The sequence below is a fragment of the Hyaena hyaena genome, unplaced genomic scaffold (genome assembly GCF_003009895.1).
Source record: "Hyaena hyaena isolate Hyena2069 unplaced genomic scaffold, ASM300989v1 scaffold_599, whole genome shotgun sequence".
NCBI classification, from domain to species: domain Eukaryota; kingdom Metazoa; phylum Chordata; class Mammalia; order Carnivora; family Hyaenidae; genus Hyaena; species Hyaena hyaena.
In genome coordinates this window covers 310,581-333,907 of record NW_024081230.1, presented here as the reverse complement: position 1 = coordinate 333,907, position 23,327 = coordinate 310,581, and the positions used below count along the sequence as shown (strand labels likewise).

Below are 23,327 nucleotides of genomic sequence, written 5' to 3'. Positions count from 1 at the left end.
TTGGTTCTCTATTCTGTTCCATTGATCTATGTGTCTGTTTTTGTGCCAGTACCATAAACTGTGTTAATGATTAACACTTGAAGTCTTGAATTGTGATGCCTCCAGCTTTAGTTTTCTTTTTCATCATTACTTAGGCTATTCGGAGACTTTTCTGATTCCGTCAAATTATAGGATTGTTCAAGCTCTGAAGAATGCTAGTGTTATTTTGATAGAGATTGCATTGAATTCATAGGTTGCTTTGGGCAATATTGACATTTTAATAATATTTGTTCTTCCAGTCCATGAGCATGGAATATTTTTCCATTTTTTGTGTTTCTTATTCCATTTTTTTCATAAGCTTTCTGTATTTTTCATTGTATAGGTTTTTCATTTCTGGGTTAGGTTTCTTCCTAGGTATTTTATGGTTTTGGTGCAGTTGTAAATAGGATCAATTCCTTGATTTCTCTTTCTGCTGCTTCATTATTGGTGTGTAGAAATGCATGCAATTTCTGTACCTTGATTTTATATCCTGCGCCTTTGCTAAATTTGTGGAGCAGCTCTAGCAATTTTATGGTAGAGTCTTTTGGGTTTTACACATGTCATCTGTGAAAAGTCAAAGTTTGACTTCCTCCTTGCCTATTTGGATGCCTTTTATTTTTTTGTTGTTGTCTGATTGCTGAGGCTAGGACTTCCAACATTATGTTGAATAATAGTGGTGAGAGTTGACATCCCTGTCATTTTCCTGACCTTAAGGGATAGCTTTCAGTTTTTTCCCCATTGAGGATGATATTAGCGGTGAGTCTTTCTTATATGGCCTTTATGATCTTTTTTTTTTTTTAATGTTTTGTTTATTCTTGAGAGAGAGAGAGAGACAGCTTGAGCAGGGGAGGGTTAGAGAGAGGGAGACACAGAATCTGAGACAGACTCCAGGCTCTCAGCTGTCAGCACAGAGCCCAACTCAGGGCTCGAACCCACCAACCGTGAGATCATGACCTGAGCCGAAGTCGGACACTTAACCGACTGAGCCATCCAGGCGCCCCATGGCCTTTATGATCTTAAGGTATGTTCCTTCTATTCCTACTTTCTTAAGGGTTTTTAGCAAGAAAGGATTAGTGGCTCCTGGGTGGCTTAGTCAGTTAAGCATCCAACTTCAGCTCAGGTTATGATCTCGCAGTTCATGAGTATGAGCCCCGCATCAATCTCTGAGCTGACAGCTCAGAGCCTGGAGCCTGCTGGGGATTCTGTGTGTCTCCCTCTCTCTGCCCCACCCCTACTTGTACTCTATCTCTCTCTCAAAAATAAACATTATTAAAAAAAAGAAAGGAGGGGTGCCTGGGTGACTCACTCAGTTAAGCCTCTGACTGGCTAAGGTCATGATCTTGCAGTCTATGGATTCGAGTCCCACGTTGGGCTCTGTGCTGACAGTTCAGAACCTGGACCTTGCTTCAGACTCTGTGTGTGTGTGTGCGTGTGTGTGTGTGTGTGTGTGTGTGTGTGTCTGCCCCTGCCTCCCTCTCAAAAGTAAATAAAAATTGAAAAAAAATGTTTTTAAAAGAAAGGATGCTGTATTTTGTCAAATGCTTTTTCTGCATCTGTTGAGAAGATTGTGTGGTTCTTATCCTTTCTTTTATTAATATGATGTATCAACAATGATTGATTTGCAAATATTGAACCAGTCTTGCATCTGAGGAATGAATCCCACTTGATCGTGGTGAATAATTCTTTTCATGTATTGTAGGATCTGGTTTGCTAGTGTCTTGTTGAGAATTATTGCATGCATGTTCATCAGGAAAGTGCTCTGTAGTTCTCCTTTTTACTGGGGTCTTTGTCTGGTTTTGGGATCATGGTAATGCTGGCCTTGTAGAATGAGTTTGGAAGTTTTCCTTCCAATTCTATTTTTTGGAACAGCTTAAAAAGAATAGGTGTTAACTCTTCTTTAAATGTTTGGTGGAATTCCCCTGGAAAGCCATCCAAGCCTGGACTCCTGTTTGTTGGGAGATTTTTGGTTACTGATTCCATTTTTTTCCTGGTTATGGATCTGTTCAAATTTTCTATTTCTTCCTGTTTCAGTTTTGGTAATTTATGTTTGTAAGAATTTGTCCATTTCTTCCACATTGCCCAATTTGTTGGCATATAATTGTTCATAGTGTTCTCTTATTGTTTGTATTTCTGCTGTATTGGTTGTGATCTCTCCTCTTTCATTCATGATTTTATTTATTTGGGTCCTTCCCTTTTACTTTTTGATCAGTCTGGCTAGGGGTTTATTTTTTTTTTTTTTTTTNGTTTATTAATTTTGTTAATTCTTTCAGAGAACCAGCTCCTGGTTTCAGTGATCAGTTCTACTGGGTTTTTTTTTTTCTTTTTTAATTTCAAGATCATTGATTCCTGTTCTAATCTTTATTACTTCCTTTCTTCTGCTGGTTTTGGGCTTTATTTGCTGTTCTTTTTCCAGCCCTTTTAGGTGTAAGATTAGGATGTGTATTTGAGACCTTTCTTCCTTTTCTAGGAAGGCCTAGATTGCTATATACTTCCCTATTATTACCTCCTTTGCGGCAGCCCAGAGGATTTGGACTGTCGTGTTTCATTTTCATTGGCTTCCATGTACTGTTTAATTTCCTCTTGACTTTCTTGGTTAACCCATTCATTCTTTAGCAGGATGTTCTTTAATCTCCAAGTATTCACAATCTTTCCAAATTTTTTCTTGTGGTTGAGTTTGAGTTTCATAGAGTTGTGGTCTGAAAACCTGCAAGTTATGATCTCTTTTTGTACTTGTTGAGGGCTGATTTGTGACCTGGTATGTAATCTACTCTGGAGAATGTTCCATGTGCACTCAAGAAGAATGTGTATTCTGCTGTTTTAGGATGAAATGTTCTGAATATATCTGATAAGTCCATCCAGTCCAGTGTGTCATTCAAAACCATTGTTTCCTTGTTGATTTTCTGCTTACATGATCTGTCCATTGATGTAAGTAGGCTGTTGAAGTCCCCTCCTATTATGGTATTATTATCAATGAGTTTCTTTATGTTTGTGATTAATTGATTATTTTGACATTCCACATTGGGGGCATAAATATTAACAAGTGTTAGATCTTCTTAGTGTACAGACCCCCTTAATTATGATATAATGCCCTTCTTCATCTCTTGTTACAGTCTTTATTTTAAAATCTACATTGTCTGATATAAGTATGGCTACCCTGGCTTTCTTTTGGCGACCATTCGCATGATAGATGGTTCTCCGTCCCCTTATTTTCCATCTAAAGGTGTCTTTAGGTCTAAAATGTGTCTTGTTTTCATATCCATTTTGATGGCACTATGTTTTTTCATTGGAACATTTCATCCATTTACATTTAGAGTGAGTACTGAAAGATAGGAATTTAATACCATTGTGTTGCCTGTAGAGTTGGTGTTTCTGGCGATGTTCTCTGGTCCTTTGTAATCTTTGTTGCTTTTGGTCTGTTTTGTTTTGTTTTGTTTTGTCTTTTCTCCCCTCAAAGAGTCCCGCCTAAAATTTCTTGCAGGGCTTGTTTAGTGCTCATGAACTCCTTTAGGTTTTGGATGCCTGGGAAACTCTTTATCTCTCCCTTCTATTTTGAATGACAGCCTTAATGGAAAAAGAATTCTTGGCTGCATATTTTTCCAGTTCAGCACGTTGAATATATCCTGTCCCTCCTTTCTGGCCTGTCAAGTTTCTCTGGATAGGTCTGCTGCACACATGATCTGTCTTCCTTTATAGGTTAAGGACTTTGTTTCTGTTCTTTGTGTGATAATTCATTTTCCATCATATTCTAGACGTTTTGGATATTATGCTAAGACTCTTGTTCGTATTTGAATTTTGTATCAGTAGGCTGTTTGTTGCCTTGCTTAGTTTTAACATGTTGGTTCTGGCCTGCTTGTATGGGCTGTAGCTCTGATAACAATTTGATTTTCAGTGTCCTTGCAGTGCTATTCAACTCTACCTTGTGCTCTAGCACTATTGCAGCTCTTGTCCCATCTATGCTGATGTCCCCTGCATGGGGAAAGACACTGGGCTGCCCTCACTTGCTGAGCTGCCTTCCACTGGTGGGAATAGGGGACAAGCAGTTCAGGTCCTAGTTTGCTTTCCACCCTGAGCAAATGGCTAGGAGATGTCAGACCTGGGTTTCTTCATGCCACTGGTTAGAGGGCCTGAACACTGGATAGTCTGCTGCTCCCCCAGGTATGGAGTGGAGATTAGGGTTCCTCAGCAGGTCTCTGTTCTTCCCCTTTACCAGTTTTTGGCAAGAGATAGCACCCTTTTCTTAACTCTTTTTTTTTTTTTTTTTTTTCTCTCCTAAGCCTGTTAGTAGTTCTGGGATGCGTTTCTCTGGTACCCAGTCCAAGCTACAAAGAAGATGTAAAGAAAACCCAGGGAACTCACTGCAGTGACTGTTCTCAAGTCCTAAGTCCCCTAGACAGATTACCTTCTTTCTAGCTTTTAGATTCCTATTTTATAATTGGCTGTTGAATTATTTCCAGGGAATTTAGTTGTAGTTAGAGGGGAGGAATAAAGGAAAGTAAGAAAAGTTGCCATCTTATCTGGGGCCAGAAGTCCCCTCAATAAATTTTTAAAATTCCAACAGGGACTTCAGAGTAATAATATGATATGAATGAGTAATAGGTAATATATATATAACCTTGTATTTAATTATGCGTTATAAGTCATTAGATGTAAAGATATGGGTAAGTTAAGGCTAGAGGTTACAGGTAAGAATTCAGGGAGGGGTGCCTGGGTGGCTCCATCGGTTAAGCATCTGATGTCGACTCAGGTCTTGATCTTGCGGTTCGTGAGTTCCAGACCCACAGTGGGTTCTGTGCTGACAACTCAGAGCCTGGAGCTTGCTTTGAATTCTGTGACTCCCTCTCTCTCTACCCCTCCCCCACTCACACTATCTCTCTGTCTCTCAAAAAATAAATGTTTAAAAAAATTTTAATAAAAAAATATTTTAATAAAAAAAGAATTCATGGACACAAAATAATTTGGACAGGCCCTTATTGCAAAAGGCTAGGTCATGCAGTTGAAAGGAACAGTATAAATGGAAAAGACTATGGAAAACAACTGGGGAGAGCCTGTCTTTTTCTTCTTCTTTTTTTTTTTTTAATTATTTTTGAAAGATAAAGAGACAGTGTACAAGCGGTGGATGGGGCAGAAAGAAAGGGAGACATAGAATCCAAAGCAGGCTCCAGGCTCTGAGTGGTCAGCACAGAGCCCTATGGCAAGGCTTGAACTCACGAACTGCGAGATCGTGCCCTGACCTGAAGTCAGACGCTCAACCGAGTCACCTAGCCGCCCCTAGATTTGCCTGTCTTGAGCAGAAATTATGTTTAGGGGATAATAAGAATAGAAAATAGGATGGTTAGGTTCAGTTGATATAGAGGGTCTTAAATATCTAGAGTAAGATTTGACAGGTTGAAAAGTAGAAAGACATCCAAAAATTGTAAGGGAAGCCGGTAACATGAAAAGTGAGGTTTGAGTGAGATTATTTTAAAATAGATGTACAAGGGGGCACCTGGGTGGCTCAGCCGGTTAAGCGTCCGGCTTCGACTCAGGTCATGATCTCACAGTTTGTGGGTTCGAGCCCCGCGTCGGGCTCTGTGCTGACAGCTCAGAGCCTGGAGCCTGTCTTCGGATTCTGTGTCTCCCTCTCTCTCTGACCCTCCCCTGTTCATGCTGTCTCTCTCTCTCAAAAATAAATAAAACATTTAAAAAAATAAAATAAAATAAAATAAAATAGATGTACAAGGTATGTCATAGTGGAGGAAAACCAAGATCAAGGAGCTAGTTATGTTTTTATCCTAGTTACTAAGTGTGAAGTGATGACTGTGGCTGAGGTGGTTGGGGTGGGAATAAAGAGGAAGTAGGATTTACAAGCAAAAATGGCAGGACTTGATACTGACTAGGTATAAAAAGTGGGACTTGATTTGTAGAAGTAGACTGTCAGTTTTGGTGACTTCTTTTTCCTCATATATTTAGTTAAATATAGCTAGGAAATTTTTTAAAAATTAATGTTACCCTTTAGAGCAGCTTTTCTTTCTACACTCCCTTCCCACCTATACGTGTAATTTGAGGAAAACTTTACTGTCAGGCAACTGACTAACACCTTTCTTTAATCTTTTTCCAAGCATTATACTGTTACAACACATTCTGAAATAGCTATTATACATGTTAAAAGATGTCAGCCTCACCAGTAATTAAAGAAATGCAAATTAAAACAACAAAGTTTGTTTTTATGGTAATATTTACTGTTGCATGGGTTTAATGAAGCACATATTCTTTTCTGTTAAAGAAATTGGTATCATCTTTCATGAAAGAAATTTGACATTATGTAGCAAGAGACTTTAAAATGTTTAAGTACTTCTACTTCTAATCATTTACAATAAGAAATGATCAGAAATGCAAAGAGATGATGGATGTGAAAATGTCAGTTGCAGTGTCCTTAATTTTTCACAATTGAATATCTAAATGTGCATTAGAAGGAGTGAATGGTTAAATAAATATACAATGGTGGAATATTGCACACCATTTAGAAATGATGTTTTAAGGAATTTCACTTTAATAAGAGAGTAAATAGTTAATGATATAACATTAAGTGAAGTCCAGATTTACACACTTCAGTAATATCCTATCATATCATGCTTTTTTGATCTGTCTTACAGCCATTATTAGGGCAAAAATGTCTTACTGTTCTTTTCATAAATTATTTGCCAACCACTATAGATAATAAAACTAATTTTAGTTGCCTCACACTAAAAATTTCCATAATGTTCAATAATATTAGCTATAATTATTGAAGCTCTCTTAAGAACATTCTTCCTAGAAAAATATACATATTTATGTATACAACCAAGCATACAGCTTTAAGCCCTTTATAGACCACAGAAGTCTCATATGTGGATCCTCTTTAACTAGGGCCACACTGAAGAATTATTGTTGGGGGCACCTGGGTGGCTCAGTCAGTTAAAGTCTGACTCTTGGTTTCACCTCAGGTCAGGATCTCTCAGTTCATGAGTTCAAGCCCTATATTGGGCTCCGTGCTGACAGCACAGAGCCTGCTTGGGATTCTGTCTCTCTCCCTCTCTCTCTTTCTCTCAAAATAAATGACTTAAAAAAAAAATCATCGCTGTAACTGAAGAATCTCTTTTTACCCTTGAATGTGGTTGAATCAGAGTTTGTTGTCCAGGGTAAGAGGTGCCAATTCTCTTTTTCACCTGATGTCCTTGGTATTGGGGTAAAACAAATGCAGTCTTCTTCATTCAGTACTAACTTTTTAAATGACTGAATTTAATACATGGTTTCATAGTACCTCTCAACTGGTAATGCTCACATTAATTGAAGTATTGACTCTCAAATAAACATATTTTACCAGAGAGAGAGCTAGAAATCTATTGTGATGGCTTAGAATTTGCAGCGATTTCCATCTGTCATTGTTCCAGCTTCTCTGATCTTTACATATGACTATTCAAGACACTCTTTGGCCTCCACCTCCACCATCACCCCTTCCAAATTGATGAATCACCCAGTAGCAGAAGTGATCAGGACCCTAGATGCTACAATGTGATAGGAGAAGAGAATAAACCAAGGTAGTCATGGATTAGAGAACTATATTGCCAATGTTAGCTCAGGGCTACATTTAAAGGTTTCTGTTGAACCAGTCCAGAAGACAGCAAGCAGATGGCAAAAGATATGGCTGCCACATCGTATGGAGAACTGGACAGAAGTGGGGAGAAGAGAAGATTCTACTAGTGATAGGAGAACTGTTACTAGCCAGCTACTTTCTATGCTATGGTGTAGTAGTAATAAAGAGTTCAGACTAAGACCTGTGTTCAAACCCTAAGTCACCACCTTCTGGCCACTGTGACTGAGACAAATAACCTCTGACCTCAGATTTTTTGTTGTTTTTGTTATAAAATAGAAATAATCATAGTACCACCTAATTAGCACTTCACCAAGTCTAGCATACCTTAAGGGTTCATTCAGTAAATGTATCGCATTAAAGGTGATGATTCCTCTCAGGCTGAAACTAGAAAAATGAGTTAATGTTATAGAGAGTCAGATTCTAGCTCAGCATGAGGATGGCATTCTGTCTCTGAATGTGTTCAAGCAAAGACTAAACAACTATCGTATGTGTATATATATATATATATATATATATATATATATACATGTATATATATATGCATGCGTATATATCAGAGATGCGTGGATAGGTGGGCCATTTGGTAATAGGTTATAGTCTAAGTTCCTTTTTCACTGTAAGATTCATTTTTTTCTAAGTTTATTTATTTTGAGAGAGGGAGAGAGAGAGAGAAGCATGCAGGCATGTGAGCAGGGAAAGGGCAGGGAGGGAGAGAGAGAGACAGAGAGAGAAAATCCTCAGCAGGATCTACAACTCAGGGTTCAGTCTCATGAACCGTGGGATCATGACCTGAACCAAATTCAAGAGTCAGACACTTAACCACCTGAGCCATCCAGGAGCCTTTGTAAGACTCATTTTTATGAGGCAGACCCACATGAAAACTATGTTTTTTATTAATATAGTTGTTGATGTTACAGAATTAGTCCAAACAGTTGGGATAGGAAATATCTTAGTTTAACATAATGAGATTTTTTTTTTTGGCTTCTCTAGTGATACCATTTACAAATTGAGAGAACCCACTAAGGATCGCTGGTGGGAGTGCTATTATTAGAATTAAATGTGAGTCATAGAGGCTCCCAGACAGTGTTCTATCTATGGAGGGAAGGAAGCTAAGCAGATGTTAGGTATTAATTAGCACCTTGAGAAAATTTAATTAGACTTTACAAATACAATTAAAAAGGCCAATTTTTTGAAAAACATCACAGAGGCTGTTTAAGTTCCACCTAAAACAGTTCGGAATAAATTTTAATAGTATTTTTCTCTATAATTTATATATTGCTTCCTTCTAAAAATGATTTGAAGGAACATCTTAGAACATTATGCTAGATAGGTGAGAAGAGAAAAAAGAGCTCCAAGGCCTTCCCACATCAGTTCAGTGAGCCAAATCCTTGTATTAATTACTATTGCTTAATGAGAAGTTATGCAGAGAAAGATCCTTTGTATGTAAGGCACAAAGTAATATAGCGAAAAAGAAGAGTACCTTTATTTAAAAGCAGAAAACCTCCGCTTATTTCCTTGTGCTGCTGTTGGCCTGCTTTTTAACTTTTAATTGTTATTAGTGACATGATAATAGCATTCTGAACAAACACAAGAATTATTTTTTTGTTTAAGAATGAAATCACGAGCTTACTTAAAAACAGTCCATGAATTGGGGGCAGGGAATGTGGAGACAGATGACATTTCCTTCAGGATCTCCTTGTTTTCCTTCTGCAGCTATTTTAAAACAGGTCCCCTTGGCATGCTTTTATCTAGCAAGAATTTAGTATAAGAAAGTCTTTTAAGAGAAAGGTAAAATATTTTCATTAGTAGTACTTTCCAGTCTACATTTGGCATCCCAGATAGTAGCTAACTTTAAAAGTATTTTACTTTCAGATAAATTACATTGTATTTAAAATTATATGTGAGCTGCTTGGAAATAATACTTTTTTTAATGTTTTGTTTTGTTTTTTTCTGAGAGAGAGACAGCATGAGCAGGGGAGGGTCAGAGAGAGAGGGTGACACAGACTCTGAAACAGGCTGCAGGCTCTGAGCTAGCTGTCAGCACAGAGCCTGATGCGGGGCTCGAACCCATAAGCTGTGAGATCATGACCTGAGCCACAGTCGGACTCTTAACCAACTGAGCCACCCAGGCGCCCCGGAAATAATCTTTTTTAGAACCAAAATATATTATACAGAAAAGTAGAAACAACAGAACAATAAACACCCTTTTATAGCCTTACCTAGATTCATCATCTCTTAACTAGACCTTCTCCATCTTTATTACTACACATACTCTCCCTTACCTCCACTACTGCTCCACCTTTTGCCACATCATCCAAAAGTAGGCCACAGCCATCAGTAATATGCTCTTTTGAGGCATCTGGGTGGCTTAGTTGATTAAATATCCAACTTTTGCTTAGATCATGATCTTGCAGTTAGTGAGTTTGAGCCCCACATCAGGCTCACTGCTATCAGTGCAGAGCCTGCTTTGGATCCTCTGTATCTCTCTCTCTCTCTCTCTCTCTGTCTCTCTGTCTCTGTCTCTGTCTCTCTCAAAAATAAACATTAAAAAGAAAGAAGTCTTGGGGCGCCTGGGTGGCTTAGTCGGTTAAGCGTCCGACTTTCGCTTAGGTCATGATCTCGCGGTTCGTGGGTTCGAGCCCCGCGTCGGGCTCTGTGCAGACTGCCAGCTCGGAGCCTGGAGCCTGTTTCAGTCTGTGACTCCCTCTCTCTCTGACCCTCCCCTGCTCACGCTGTCTCTCTCTCTCTCTCCTAGAAATAAATAAAATATTAAAAAAAAAAAAAGAAAAAGAAAGAAGTCTTTAAAAAAAAAAGAAATAGGCTTTTTTTTCTTTTTAAGTAATCTCTACACCAAACATGGGGCTCAGACTCATGACCACAAGATCAAGATTTGCCTGTTCCACCAACTAAGCCAGCCAGGGCCCCCCAGAAATACGCTGTTGTTGTTGTTGTTTTTTTTTTAAAGAGAGAGAGACAGCATGAGCAGGGGAGGGTCAGAGAGAGAGGCAGATACAGACTCCCAAATAGGCTCCAGGCTCTGAGCTGGCAGTCAGCACAGAGCCCGATGCGGGGCTCTAACCCACGAACCACGAGATCATGACCTAGCGAAAGTCGGATGCTTAACCGACTAAGCCACCCAGGCATCCCAGAAATACGCTGTTTTAATTATAGTTTTATCTGCTGGCTCAAGTACAGCAGATCAACGTGATCATTGTTAAATATATTATAGAGTTGGTGTCAGCTGTTAGTGCTTATTATCTTAAGTCTTAAGTACCTTTGGTTGGAGGCAGGGATACTCAGTTTAAAGTTATCTTCTTAGTAATCTCTGTGATGCCTCCTACACTAAGATCTGTATGGTTAGAGAAGGAATATTTAATCACTTACTGGTGAGTTTAAGACCCTAAAAAACTAATGGCGGTGCTATTCTTGAGTAAAAATAGTTAAAATACTGCATTTTTTTTTTTGACAAGTGATTCTTTTATTCCGTCTCTCTGTCTCTCTTTTTTTTCTTAAATAGTTTATTGTCAAGTTGGTTTCCATATAACACCCAGTGCTCATCCCCACAAGTGCCCTCCTCCATGCCCATCACCCCCCTTCCCCTCTCCCCCACCCCCAGCAGCCCTCAGTTTGTTCTCAGCATTCAAGAGTCTCTCATGGTTTGCCTCCCTCCCTCTCCCCCACTATTTTTCCTCTTCTTCCCACCCATGGTCCTCTGTTAAGTTCCTCCTAATCCTCCTATACGTGTAAACATATGGTATCTGTCCTTCTCTGCCTGACTTATTTCGCTCAGCATAACACCCTCAAGTTCCATCCACATTGTTACACATGGCTAGATTTCATTCTTTTCTCATTGCCATGTAGAAATACTACTTATTTTTTTATTTACTTTAATGTTTATTTATGTTTGAGAGAGAGAGGGAGACACAGAATCCTTAGCAGGCTTAAGGCTCTGAGTTGTCAGCACAGAGCCTGATGCAGGGCTTGAACTCACAGACCCATGGGATCATGACCTGAGCTGAAGTCAGACTCTTAACCACTGAGCCACCCAGGTGCCCCTAAAATACTATATATTTTTTATTTTATTTTATTATTTTTTAATGTTTATTCATTTATTGAGAGAGAGGTGTAGACAGAGTGCAAGTGGGGAAGGGGCAGAGAGAGGAAGACACAGAATCCGAAGCAGGCTCCAGGCTCTGAGCTGTCAGCTCACAGCCCAATGCGAGGCTCAAACCCACAAACTGCAAAATAATGACCTGAGCTGAAGGCAGACACTTAACCCAGTGAGCCACCCAGGGGCCCCAATACTATATATATTTTAAATTCTTTTGTTCTTCTTGAGCAGGCTGAAGTAGTCAAGTTTTGTATTTTCAAACGGTTTGGAAAAAAGAAAAACTCTCTATTTGAAATGGAACATTTGTTAGAATTTGAATATTTCATTGGTTAGAAGATTTATTTATTGTTATAAATTGATGCTGTCTGATGGAAAATATGTCCATTGTATTCACTTAGGTATGACCGAAATCATAAAAGATATTTCTTCCTTTTTATTTTTTCCAGGAGATTTTGATGAATTCACTCAAGATAATAAGGACATTATGTTGAAAAACATAGCAGAGGACCTTCGGAATTGCTTACCTCTAGAAACCATGCTTTCCTCAGAACATCTAGCGCTCCAAAAAGTAAATACATTACATTAATGTACTTTTAGTGCTCTTTGAGGCTTCTCCTATTCTTCCCTAATCCCACAGCCTCTCTGGTCTAAAATTAGTCCTGAATTCTGCTTTAAACAGTATTTCATTTGGTGCTTCAGTGATGTCCCCAGTTCTTTTGAGTAGGCTCCCCATTCATTCAACAAATATTTTATGAAGGCATCCTGTTTGCCAGGCACTTAACCCATCCCCACCCGCCTCCAAAACAAGGCCCAGCCCTACTCTGGCCCTGCCTACATCATTGTCCTGGTTTTCGTTTCCTGTTCCATTTCCCTCACTTTTATCAAAGGTGAAATTCATCTCTTTGTTTCCTTCTCCTGCTTTTGCACTGTACAATTTTTGCTTATTCAGTTCCTTTGTTCCTAAAATAAGTTCCCATTTTTCTTGTCCAGACAACCCCCTCATTCAAGTCCCTTCAGATCTCAACTCTTATGGGGTACATATGCTAGGAATATTGTTTCCTAAAGCAAAGCTAATAATAATCTCTTCTCCCACTAATCTGAAAACAGCAACTCTCTATGTGGTTTTTCAGTATGCAAATTCCTAAGCAGAACTAAATCCTGTAAATTTTTAATAGTGCTGTGCACATTGTGAACACTTAGCGAATCTTAGTAAACGTCTAGTCATTCAGAGTGGATTCTCATAGGTGGAAAGTAGTGGATAGTATAAAAACTGAGAAAGTATTTGTAATAATAGTTTGGATGTTATTAATAAGGCAGTCCTATCTCTAGCATGATATACCAAAATATATGAAACAAGGAAAAAGTACATTCATTGCCTGTAATGGTTAACCCATAATCCCTTATCCTAACAAACTATTTTTATCTTCCTTTCTTTCTTTCTAGACCTTGTGTATGTTCATACATATTACACACGTATAACATAGATTCGTGTGTGTGTGTGTAGGTGTAGATATCATTTTATAGATCTCTAAGTAAATAGGTTGATACCTTATTATAGTTAAGGTGAAAAGAATCAGACATTTTTTCCTTTGTAGCCACTTGCTATTATGTCATGTATTGCCAGTATTAATAAAAGGCTATTGTCAGCAAGAAATTTTACTAACATCATTATTATTTGAAAACTTTGCCTCTTATCTAAGATTACTTGCTAAGTATTTTGGTAGGTAAGTCACTGACATGTAGGACTCAGAAGAGTGTGGTATTAGTTTTAGTTTCAATTCTTTCCTCTCTTATGGTCATTTCTTTGGAGATATCTCTCTGAGTATGAGTTTCTTTATTTGTAAAATATACTAGTTAGGATGGACAGGAAGGTCTCAAAATACTCCTTTAACTCAAATTTTATATATTTCTCATGGCCATATGTTGTATCATTACAGATCAGCTTTAAAGTTTCTAAGTGTCTCAGAAATAAAATGAAAGAAGAGCAGGGTTGCTCTTCAGTAAGTGAAACTTGTCTTTCTGTGCCTTGTTTTTGCTCTCAGATTTTTAGCATGTGAACCACTGATGTTTTGCCTTATTTAGCAATAAAAAGAGACTCCTTTGTACTTTGTTTCTTTTGAAGTTCTTCTTCTCTCCACCAGATACAGCAGCAGCCAGAACCCACAGTTCACGTTGATGCATTCCTTTATGATGAAGACTTTATTGATTCATTATGTGAGGAAGGAAGAATGAGCAGAAACTACTGTATGGTTTGTGGCTCACGCCAGATTGCACCTTTAGGTAGGCACTCAAATATGCAAACCTGATGACTTTGTGTATTCTTTTCTTTACATTCTATGAGGATACAAACTCATTTTTTAAAATTAATTACATTTTTTTTAAGTTTATTTTTAAGAGAGCATGTGCGAGCAGGGGTAGGACAGAGAGAGAGAGGGAGAAGGAATCCCCAGCAGGCTTCACACTGTCAGCACAGAGCCTGACGTGGGGCTTGATACCACCAACTGTGAGACCATGAGCTGAGCCGAAATCAAGAGTCAGATGTTTAACCAACTAGGTCACCCAGATGCCCAAGAATGCAAATTCTTGATCGAGGCATTCAATGGTTTTTGACAGGGAAAGACCAATCTCCAACATAGCCATTAGAATTATCGTGGTTTAGGAGGCGAAATAGAAATCTTGTCCAGGAAAGTTAGGCCACTTAATGTCTCCAGGGAAGGTTTCTCTGCTTTTCACAGAGGTGACTTTTCAGGTCCAGAAACTAATCAGAAGTAACTGAGTACAGCGAAACCAATTTATACTTTCCATACTTAAAAGAGATTAATAGATAAGCCATAATGCTCATTCATTTACAATGAGAAATGTAACTGCAGGGGCCCTGAAGTGGTCTTCATATAAAAGCATCTACTTGAGGGGCACCTGGGTGGCTCAGTCAGTTAAGCGTCCAACTTCAGCTCAGGTTATGATCTCACAGTTCGAGGGTTCGAGCCCCACGTCGGGCTCTATGATGACAGCCAGCTCATAGCCTGGAGCCGGTTTCTGATTCTGTGTCTCCCCTTCTCTCTAACTCTCCCCTGCTCACCCTGTCTCTCTCTCTCTCTCAGAAATAAATAAAACATTATAAATTAAATAAATAAATAAATGCATCTACTTGAGAAGTCAGATAGTAACCAGATATTGTTGGATATTGTTGGATGGACATGGATTCAGAGGACAGGAATAGATAATCTTGGGAGTGCCTGGATGTCACAGTCCATTGAGCATCCAACTTCAGCTTAGGTCATGTTCTCACAGCTCATAAGCTCAAGCCCCGCATTGGGCTCTGTGCTTACAGCTCAGAACCTGGAGCCTGCTTCGAACTCTGTGTCCCCATCTCTCTCTGCCCCTCCCGAACTCGCACACACAAACATGTTCTTTCTCTCTCTCTCTCAAATATAAATAAACATTAAAAAAAAAAAACTTTTTAAAAAAGATAATCTTGAGTTTATTCATGCCATGATTTGACCTAGTCAAATGTCTCCAGTCTGTAAGAGAGTACAACACTAGTGACAGAAAGTCTCCTGCCTCTCTGCCCCTCAGATGCAACACCTGTGTCCCAAATGGGAAGTTAGACTAACCCCATGCTACTAATATGCTAACTCTTCTGTTAACATATTCTTTGTTCATATTGGATATGACCATCTAGGCTGTTGCTTTAGACATGCTATTTCAATCTTCCTGGTCACTTAGATTTAGAGTTATTGCTTATAGTGGCCCACCCCTCCAGGTAAGTAATCTTGTGTTGATATTACTTACCTCAGATAATATCATTGTCAGAAGTTAACTACTACCAAATTTGTAATGTGCTGCTAATACAAATATATTGTATCTATATTATAATGGGGAATTAAATTTCCCTGATTTGCTGTTTAAGATTCTATTTTTAGGCAGTACTCACAGTTGCCATTTGAGTTAGTTGAAATTCACAGAAAAAGGACTTAGACAAGAACCATAGAATAAAAACTAAAAAGTGAATTACAACTATAATACCATATCAGATCTGATTTGCAGAAGTCTAAAGAAGAGATATGTTTGACACATAGCAATTTGAAAATTACAAAGCATTTTGTGGGAAAATAGATGCATTTTCCCATAGAAATCAGGTTGTAAATAGTGACTGGGTGTGCAGGCCAGGTGTGCAGATGAGGACTCTAGGCAGAAAAGGACTGTAGTGGTCAAAGCCCCCCCCCCCCCCCCAGTCACACCCTTTATTTTCTTCCAAGGGATTAGCCTGCCTGCTTCCCATTTTCTTTGCTACCATCTATTACTTATAGCCAAAGTTTCTCCCCTTCCTGACCATTATATTATGTAGGACATAATATAGTAAGTCTTTAAAAAATATACTCAGGTTCTTCCAGATATTTGTTACACAAACAATGGGATAAGAAGATGGGCTAAGAACCTAGTAGAAGTTAAAAAATTGTAGCAATTAAACTAAGGGAAATAAAAATGATTTATGGGGGTGTCTTCGCCTCCCCTCATACCAGCCTCCTCCTGCACTCCAGAGTGCATTTTAGGTTGGTCCGGGCTGCCACGTTGCACAACTCCAGAGGTGATCATTCATTCAGTAGTCAGTGTTCTATGCAGCAGTGTGTGGCTGTTCTCTGGTTGCTCTGGGGTCAGGGGAGAAAGCCAGATGCTATGGGAGTTAGGAAACATCCCACAGAGTAACAGTCATAGGGCAAAGAAGGGAAAACCAAGGACCTCTAAGTAGCAGCAAGGAAGCGAGGGGGCACAGGGATAGGGACAGGTTGCTAAGTAGCTGTTCTCTAGAGGCCTTTTAAATGTCAGAGACTTCATATTTATTCTTCTCTAATACAGCTCAGAGTGAGTGAGTGCAAAATTATCATATTAATTTTTTTCTAAAAAAAACACTAAATTGCCTTCGTTGATGAAGAAGAGAAAAACATGAAATACGCTTTATAGAGCACCTGGGTGGCTCAATCTGTGGGGCATCAAACTTCACCTCAGGTCATGATCTCACCATTTGTGGGTTCGTGCCCCATGTTGGGCTCTGTGCTGACAGCTCAGAGCCTGGAGCCTGCTTCAGATGCTGTGTCTCCAGCTCTCTCTGCCCCTCCCCCACTCACGCTCTGTCTCTCTGACTCTCTCTCAATTATAAACATTTTAAAAATTTAAAAAATATATGCTTTATAAATATGGATTAAAGAATTAGAAAAAAGAAGACAATGTTTAATTCCTAAGCACAATTTGATGTTTATTCTGTTCTCATTCTCCAGGATTTATTTCTCATTCCTTCTCCCTGATGGAATTGAAGTTTATTTATCATCATGTCCTCCCTGATCTGTCGGGAAAGGTCTTGGTTGACGTTGGCTCCAGACTTGGCACAGTCCTTTATGGGGTAAAGTCCAGCTTGTGGACACACTCAACATTTGGAAAATACTTTCTTCTGCTAGCAACAGTTTTGCCTGCCACCATCCAAGGTGACAGCTTGGCTTTATTTATTAGAGTAACAGAATAATGAAGTTAAAATAGTATATTGGACTTGGAATTTCAAAGGCCAGTCCTCTGATTTCCTTTACTAGTTTGTCTCTGTGATACAAATAAAAGAATATCAACAAAACAAGCAGGTGACCCTCCTAACACTTTGCTATTTTGTCCATCACTATTGATGGACTCAGCTTTGGTAAGAGCTTTTATTAAAGTTTTACAAAATTTACCTGACCTAGGAAATTATATATGGCCATAAGCAAGTCCCTTAATACCCCTAACTTCAAGCTCCTCACTTGTAAATAAGCTAACTAAATGGTATCCAAGTACATCTTGCTCCAATTTTCCATGATTCGATTTTGAATGTAGACATTTGTTTCTGAAATATCACTTCAAGGTGGCTTTTTTAAAAATTCAAATCATGAGTATTTCTAATGCTCTTAAATGGTTTTATCAAAAAACTTAAATGTGGTTTCTGGTTGTCATTAGCGACTTGTTAAAACATGTGGCCAACAGCAGGAGAGACTCATGCCAGAAATAGACACCATCAGTTCCCAGCATCCATTGCCTGCTCTGAACAGAAAGTTAACTCTTTAGTGCTTAGTTTGTTTTATAGTGTTAAGGCTTTCATTCTATAATTAGTAATGACACCTGTAATAGAAAATACAGATTGTCAGATGGTTTTGTTTGGAGAACATTAGAGATTATGATTGTTTACCATATTTGCTCCACTCTTGTCCATTTTCTGATTTGTTGGAAGAGTATATAGCTGAAAGAAACCTGGCTACACAGGTATGTGGCAGCGTTAATAAACATATTGTCATTTTTCTCCTTATTAATATGGTTACTGATTCAACAGAAATTTTTGAATACCTTCATATGTTCTGTTGAACATATTCTAAAAATCCAGTATGGGCTGTAAATATAAATCTGATTTACATATGGGTGTTTGTTCATATAAAGTGATATTCAGAATATGATTTGCCTCTCCTCCCATACTATTTTTTTGTTATTGCAACCAAAAATGGATACATTATTAATATTTAGTCAGTTCTTGATTATCCTTGCTAACCAATTGGCCAATTATCTTTAGCAGATTGCAGACCCCAGACTGACTTTCCTAAGCCCAACAGACACATCTCTGGCCACCTTTTTCTATTGTCATACTGTGCATGATTTTCCATTATATTCTCCACAGGTTAACTCCTTTTCTTGATTTCCCCTGATAAAACTTGCCAAGAAATTACAGAAATAGGGTATTAAACAGAGAGTCTGTATGTGATCACTTCCAACTTTGTTGAATGCACAGTTTTATCAGGAAAAGGAAGAAATCAATCTTCCAAAATATGATTACTTCTAAATAATGGAAATTAATAAACTACAATCAAGGTCTTGATAAGTCATAGTCTTTAAGTTCTTGAAGTCCTAGGTTTTACATGCATACATGCACTCCAAGTTATTTATCTTTCATTTTATTTTTCCTTTATTGAATTCTCTTTTTTTTAAAGTTTGACTTTTTAAATTTTAAGTAGAAATGAACTCACAATTAATTCATTTGCATCATAACATGTCTTCATTTTTTCAGGGTTACCTTTACAGTTCAGCACTGCAACTATACGGAGTAGAACTGAATGGAGATTTTTGCCAGTTGCAGGAAATGGTTATTAAAAAATACCAGTTCACTGACAGAATAAAGGTACCCTTTTATTTATTTATTTACTTACTTATTTATTTATGAAGTATAGTTGACACACAGTGTTACATTAGTTTCAGGTGTACAACATGATGGTTGACAAGTCTGTACACTATGCTGTGCTCACCACGAGTGTAGCTACCATCTGTCCCCACACAGCACTATTACAGTACCATTGACTGTGTTTCCTAAGCTGTATTAAAGGTACCTGTTTATATATTCTGTTGTAGAGGCGCCTGGGTGGCTCATTCAGGTAAGCATTGGACTTTGGCTCAGGTCATGATTTCGCAGTCTGTGAGTTTGAGCACCGCATCGGGCTCTGTGGGGACAGCTTCCGATTCTGTGTCTTTCTCTCTTTCTCTACTTCCCCTGCTCACTTGCTCTCTCTCTCCCTCTCCAAAATAAATAAACATTTAAAAAATAAATTAAAAATCTATATCTAAATGTATATATTCTGTTGGCTATCATATACCATAATTCAGCCAAGTTTCTTCTGAATTGGAGTTAGAAAATCTTTTTGAATCTATTCTTGTTTGCTGTTGTGTAGAAACAGGTGGAGTTGACTTAATATTTTAAAACATTAATAAAGGTGAATTTAATTATAATTATCTTCCACTCCTATTTCTCTTTCTCCCCAGTGTTATTAGAAAGTGGAATTTTTTTTCTTAATTTCTTTCATCTCCACTCTAGTACAGTTGTGGTAGCATTTTTGAACCTCTAGATGTTGGTCAGAAGTGTATTTAATTAAACTCTTACGTTGAAAGTAAGCAAAAAGATTAGGTAATGCTCTCAGTTCTTTATCTTCTTTTTCTAAGCTTTCAGGAGAATTTGTGGCTGCCACAGAATGGCAGTTCAGCAGTAATGATGCCCTGGGTTGGGCTACAACAGAACTTTACTCTTTTTCTATATGTAATGGCAAAAATAACCAAAAGGGGGAAAGGAAGTTTTTTGCTTAATGCAGTAATTCTTACCCTTTCACTGCCAATCCTATACTTCTAATGGCAATGCAGAGAAATATTGAACATCTAAGGCTTTCTGGTGTTAAGGGCAGTCTAATGTTGAAAGACATCTCAGTACAATTGAGGATCTAGTCTTCTTCCCCTTTCTTAGTGAAGAAAATTTTTTCATTGTCTTCCTCCTTCCAAACTTCCTTTTTTCTCTCTCTCTCTCTGTCTCTCTCTTTCTCATCTTAGAGAGGCAAATAAAGTAAATTTACTGTCCAATTAAAAAATGGGTTTTTCTCACTATCCCATATTTAGTGAACAAAAACACTCTTGGATAGTAAGAATCATGTAACTAACAGGAATGTCTATTTAATTGGAAATTGAGATTTAAAAATTAGAACCTCTGGAGCACCTGGGTGGATCAGTTGGTTAAGAACCCAACTTCAATTCAGGTTGTAACTTCATGGTTTGTAAGTTCGAGCCCCACTATGGGCTGTTTGCTGTCAGCACAGAGCCTGCTTGGGATCCTCTGCACCCGTCTCTCTGCCCCTCCCCCACTCATGTGTTCATTCTCTCTCAAAAATAAACATTAAAAAAATTTTTTTAATAAAAATCAGGATCTCTAAGAATCATAGTTTATAAATGGACAACCAAGTACTTTATTTTTTTTTTAAAGAAGATGTTAAAGGTATATAAAACATTTATTTACAGGGTGTCCAAGTGGCTCAGTCGGTTAAGTATCTGACTTAATTTCAGCTCAGGTCACAATTTCAGTCTGTGAGTTTGAGGCCCACCTTGGGTGCTGTGCTGACGGCAGAGCCTGCTTGGGATTCTCTCTCTCCCTGTCTCTCTGCCCCTCCGCTGCTCATGTGTGTGTTCTCCCTCTCTCTAAATAAATAAACTTTAAAAAAAAAAAAAAAGGTTATTTACATTTTAAAAGATTTTTACCCCTTGCTTTTCAAAGAGTATATGTGGATGCACACCCATCCCACATATTTTCCCAGCTTGTGGCTTCAGTGACTATTAGTAACTCAACAGCAGAAAGCTGTTTTTATACCATTTTATTGGCAACCTTAACAGTTTCCTTCCTTGATGCTAAAGATAATTGTTGTGTTTGAGAGGCCCTAAGATCAACAGAAAGGAATTGTAGGACTATTTTTTTTATTTTAAATTTTTATTTTTTTTAATATTTTTTATAGTCTGTTGAAATCCATCTAGCCCTTAAGGCTCAGTCTTTGTGTTTTTGTTTTGTTTTAGGTCATGTTTGGTCTTTTTTAACAGGACTTTCCTCAAGTCTAAGAATCCTTGGTTGTCTGTTCATACTTGAGAGTGAAAAACAAAAAGCTCGTTGAAGTTCTCAGCACTTAAGTGGGGATTCTGAGCACTGTGGGCTTCACTGTTGAGTGATCTCGTTTGGGTTGTTAATTAGTTGGAGAATATCTGATGAAGTATCTTAAGATCTTTCCTCTTGGGCTGATCTGATTGCCCAGAGAAAACCTTTCCAGTCTCCTTACTATATGGCAATCAACATCCTGGGGACTGAGGGATAGAGGAGGAGAATTGGGACGTAAGGGATTCACACATCCTGTCTGTGTTATTTCCTTACTTCCCTTGTTTTCAGTACATTAGCGTTTCTTTCAACTATTCCTGATGACCCCTGACCCAGAGACCTTAGTGTTTTATCCTTCTCAGAGAATAAACCTCTATTGCTAGGCTAGGGGAAAGGTGTGTAGGGGTCTGGGTGCTTCTAAAACTGACTTTCAACCAGGTTACCGGTATTTTTAGCATTTCTCCATACTCCTTCACCCAGAAATGCCCCCATATCACCAAATATAAGCCTTTTTGAGATTCTGTAGTATGAATCTGGATCTTGCTTTCTATATATCTAGAAATATGTAGAATATATGTATATTACAGATACATATGTATTTATATATAGATATATATATATTTATTCTATATAAAATTATAGGCATATATAGAATTATATATATAACTATGTAGAATTATAGAGATATATAGAATTATAGAAACATAATCTACTTAGAAATCAGATTTTTCTGGTCCTAAATTCCTTATTAGTTCCTCTTTTTTTCCTCACATACTAATTTTTTTTTACGATTTTAAGTAATCTCTACACCTAACGTGGCTTAACATGGGGCTTAAACTTACAACCTCAAGATCAAGAGTCTCATGCTCTACCGACTAAGCCAGTCAAAAGACCCTCTTAACTTCACAAATTTTTATGTCTGTTGTTTGCTTTCCCATTTTCTTCATCCTGTGGGTATATATCTTCTTTTCTAAAAACCTTCTACTTTTATTATAATGGGGTTTCAAGAAAGTACAAGAGTACATGCCATGTCTTATGTGCATTATGAAAAGACCCATTGATTTAAATTCTTCCCTTTCTTTTAGGCTAAAGATGAATTTTCCTTTATTCTCTTGCTTATTCCTTTGATGGCACTTAGAGTTACCAACATAGCTGTTTTGTCCCACTACTAGATTATAACATCTTTGAGTGTAGATATTGTATCTCATTCATCATGTTATATCTCCCTGCATAGTATCTTATATTTATAGGAAGTGCCCATTAAAAACTGGTTAAATTGATTTTGTTTGTCTTGTGGCCTTTGCCTTGTTAGCATTCCAGTTTGTCCAGAGCCATTTTGAGGGGTTTTCCTGGGACCTCTATTGGTTGCCATAATTAATTGATCCACCACATTCTTTTTTGACCCTATCTGTGGGATAAGGTGTGGGAGAATGAACAGAGATGGGAAAGAAAAAGAGGAAACTCTGTGAGAGCTGTAGTATATCCATAGGTTAATTTGCATACCTATTTCATATCTCAGCAACATGTTTAGAAAGTTTAAAGTGAGGGGCTCCTGAGTGGCTCAGTCGGTTGGGTGTCCAACTTTGGCTCAGGTCATTATCTCATAGTTCATGGGTTTGAGTCCCGCATCGGGCTCTATGCCGACAGCTTAGAGCCTAGAACCTATTTCGGATTCTATGCCTCCCCTCTCTCTGCCCTTCCCGAACTCATGTTCTGGCTCTCAGAAATAAACGTTAAAAAAAATTTTTTTTTAAGAAAGTTTAAAGTGATTTTCTGGGGGCGCCTGCGTGGTTCAGTCAGTTAAGCATCCAACTTTGGCTCAGGTCATGATCTCACGGTTCGTGGGTTTGTGGGTCTGAGCCCCATGATGGGGCTCTGTGCTGACAGCTAGCTCAGAGCCTGAAGCTTGTTTCAGATTCTGTGTCTCCCTCTCTGTCTACCCCTCCCCTGCTCACATTCTGTCTCTTTCTCAAAAATAAATAAACATTGAAAAAAAAATTTTTTTAAGAAAAGAGGTTTGTTTTCTTCTATAGAAAATAGATGTTTTCTCTTGTTATCTTGCTTGTGCTCTGTAAGACTTGTTGATTGTAGTCTAGGTTAATTCTTTGGAGATATATAGTTTTTATATTTTA

General features: G+C 38.1%; 1 protein-coding gene across 3 annotated transcripts in view; it reads left to right on the top strand.

Moving 5' to 3' along the window:
• The window catches only part of LOC120248592, a 40,163-nt gene that overhangs the window by 8,339 nt on the left and 8,497 nt on the right, over positions 1–23,327 (top strand). For 2 of the 3 annotated variants that reach the window (XM_039256980.1, XM_039256979.1), the window contains exons 2-5: positions 12,188–12,309; positions 13,883–14,021; positions 17,018–17,139; positions 18,814–18,924. In XM_039256980.1, coding sequence (XP_039112911.1) covers positions 12,226–12,309; positions 13,883–14,021; positions 17,018–17,139; positions 18,814–18,924 — 456 coding nt within the window. In that variant the 5' untranslated portion in view covers positions 12,188–12,225. Of the gene's footprint in view, positions 1–1,025; positions 1,040–12,187; positions 12,310–13,882; positions 14,022–17,017; positions 17,140–18,813; positions 18,925–23,327 lie in introns of those variants that run through there. The other variant, XM_039256981.1, reaches the window with a different exon arrangement.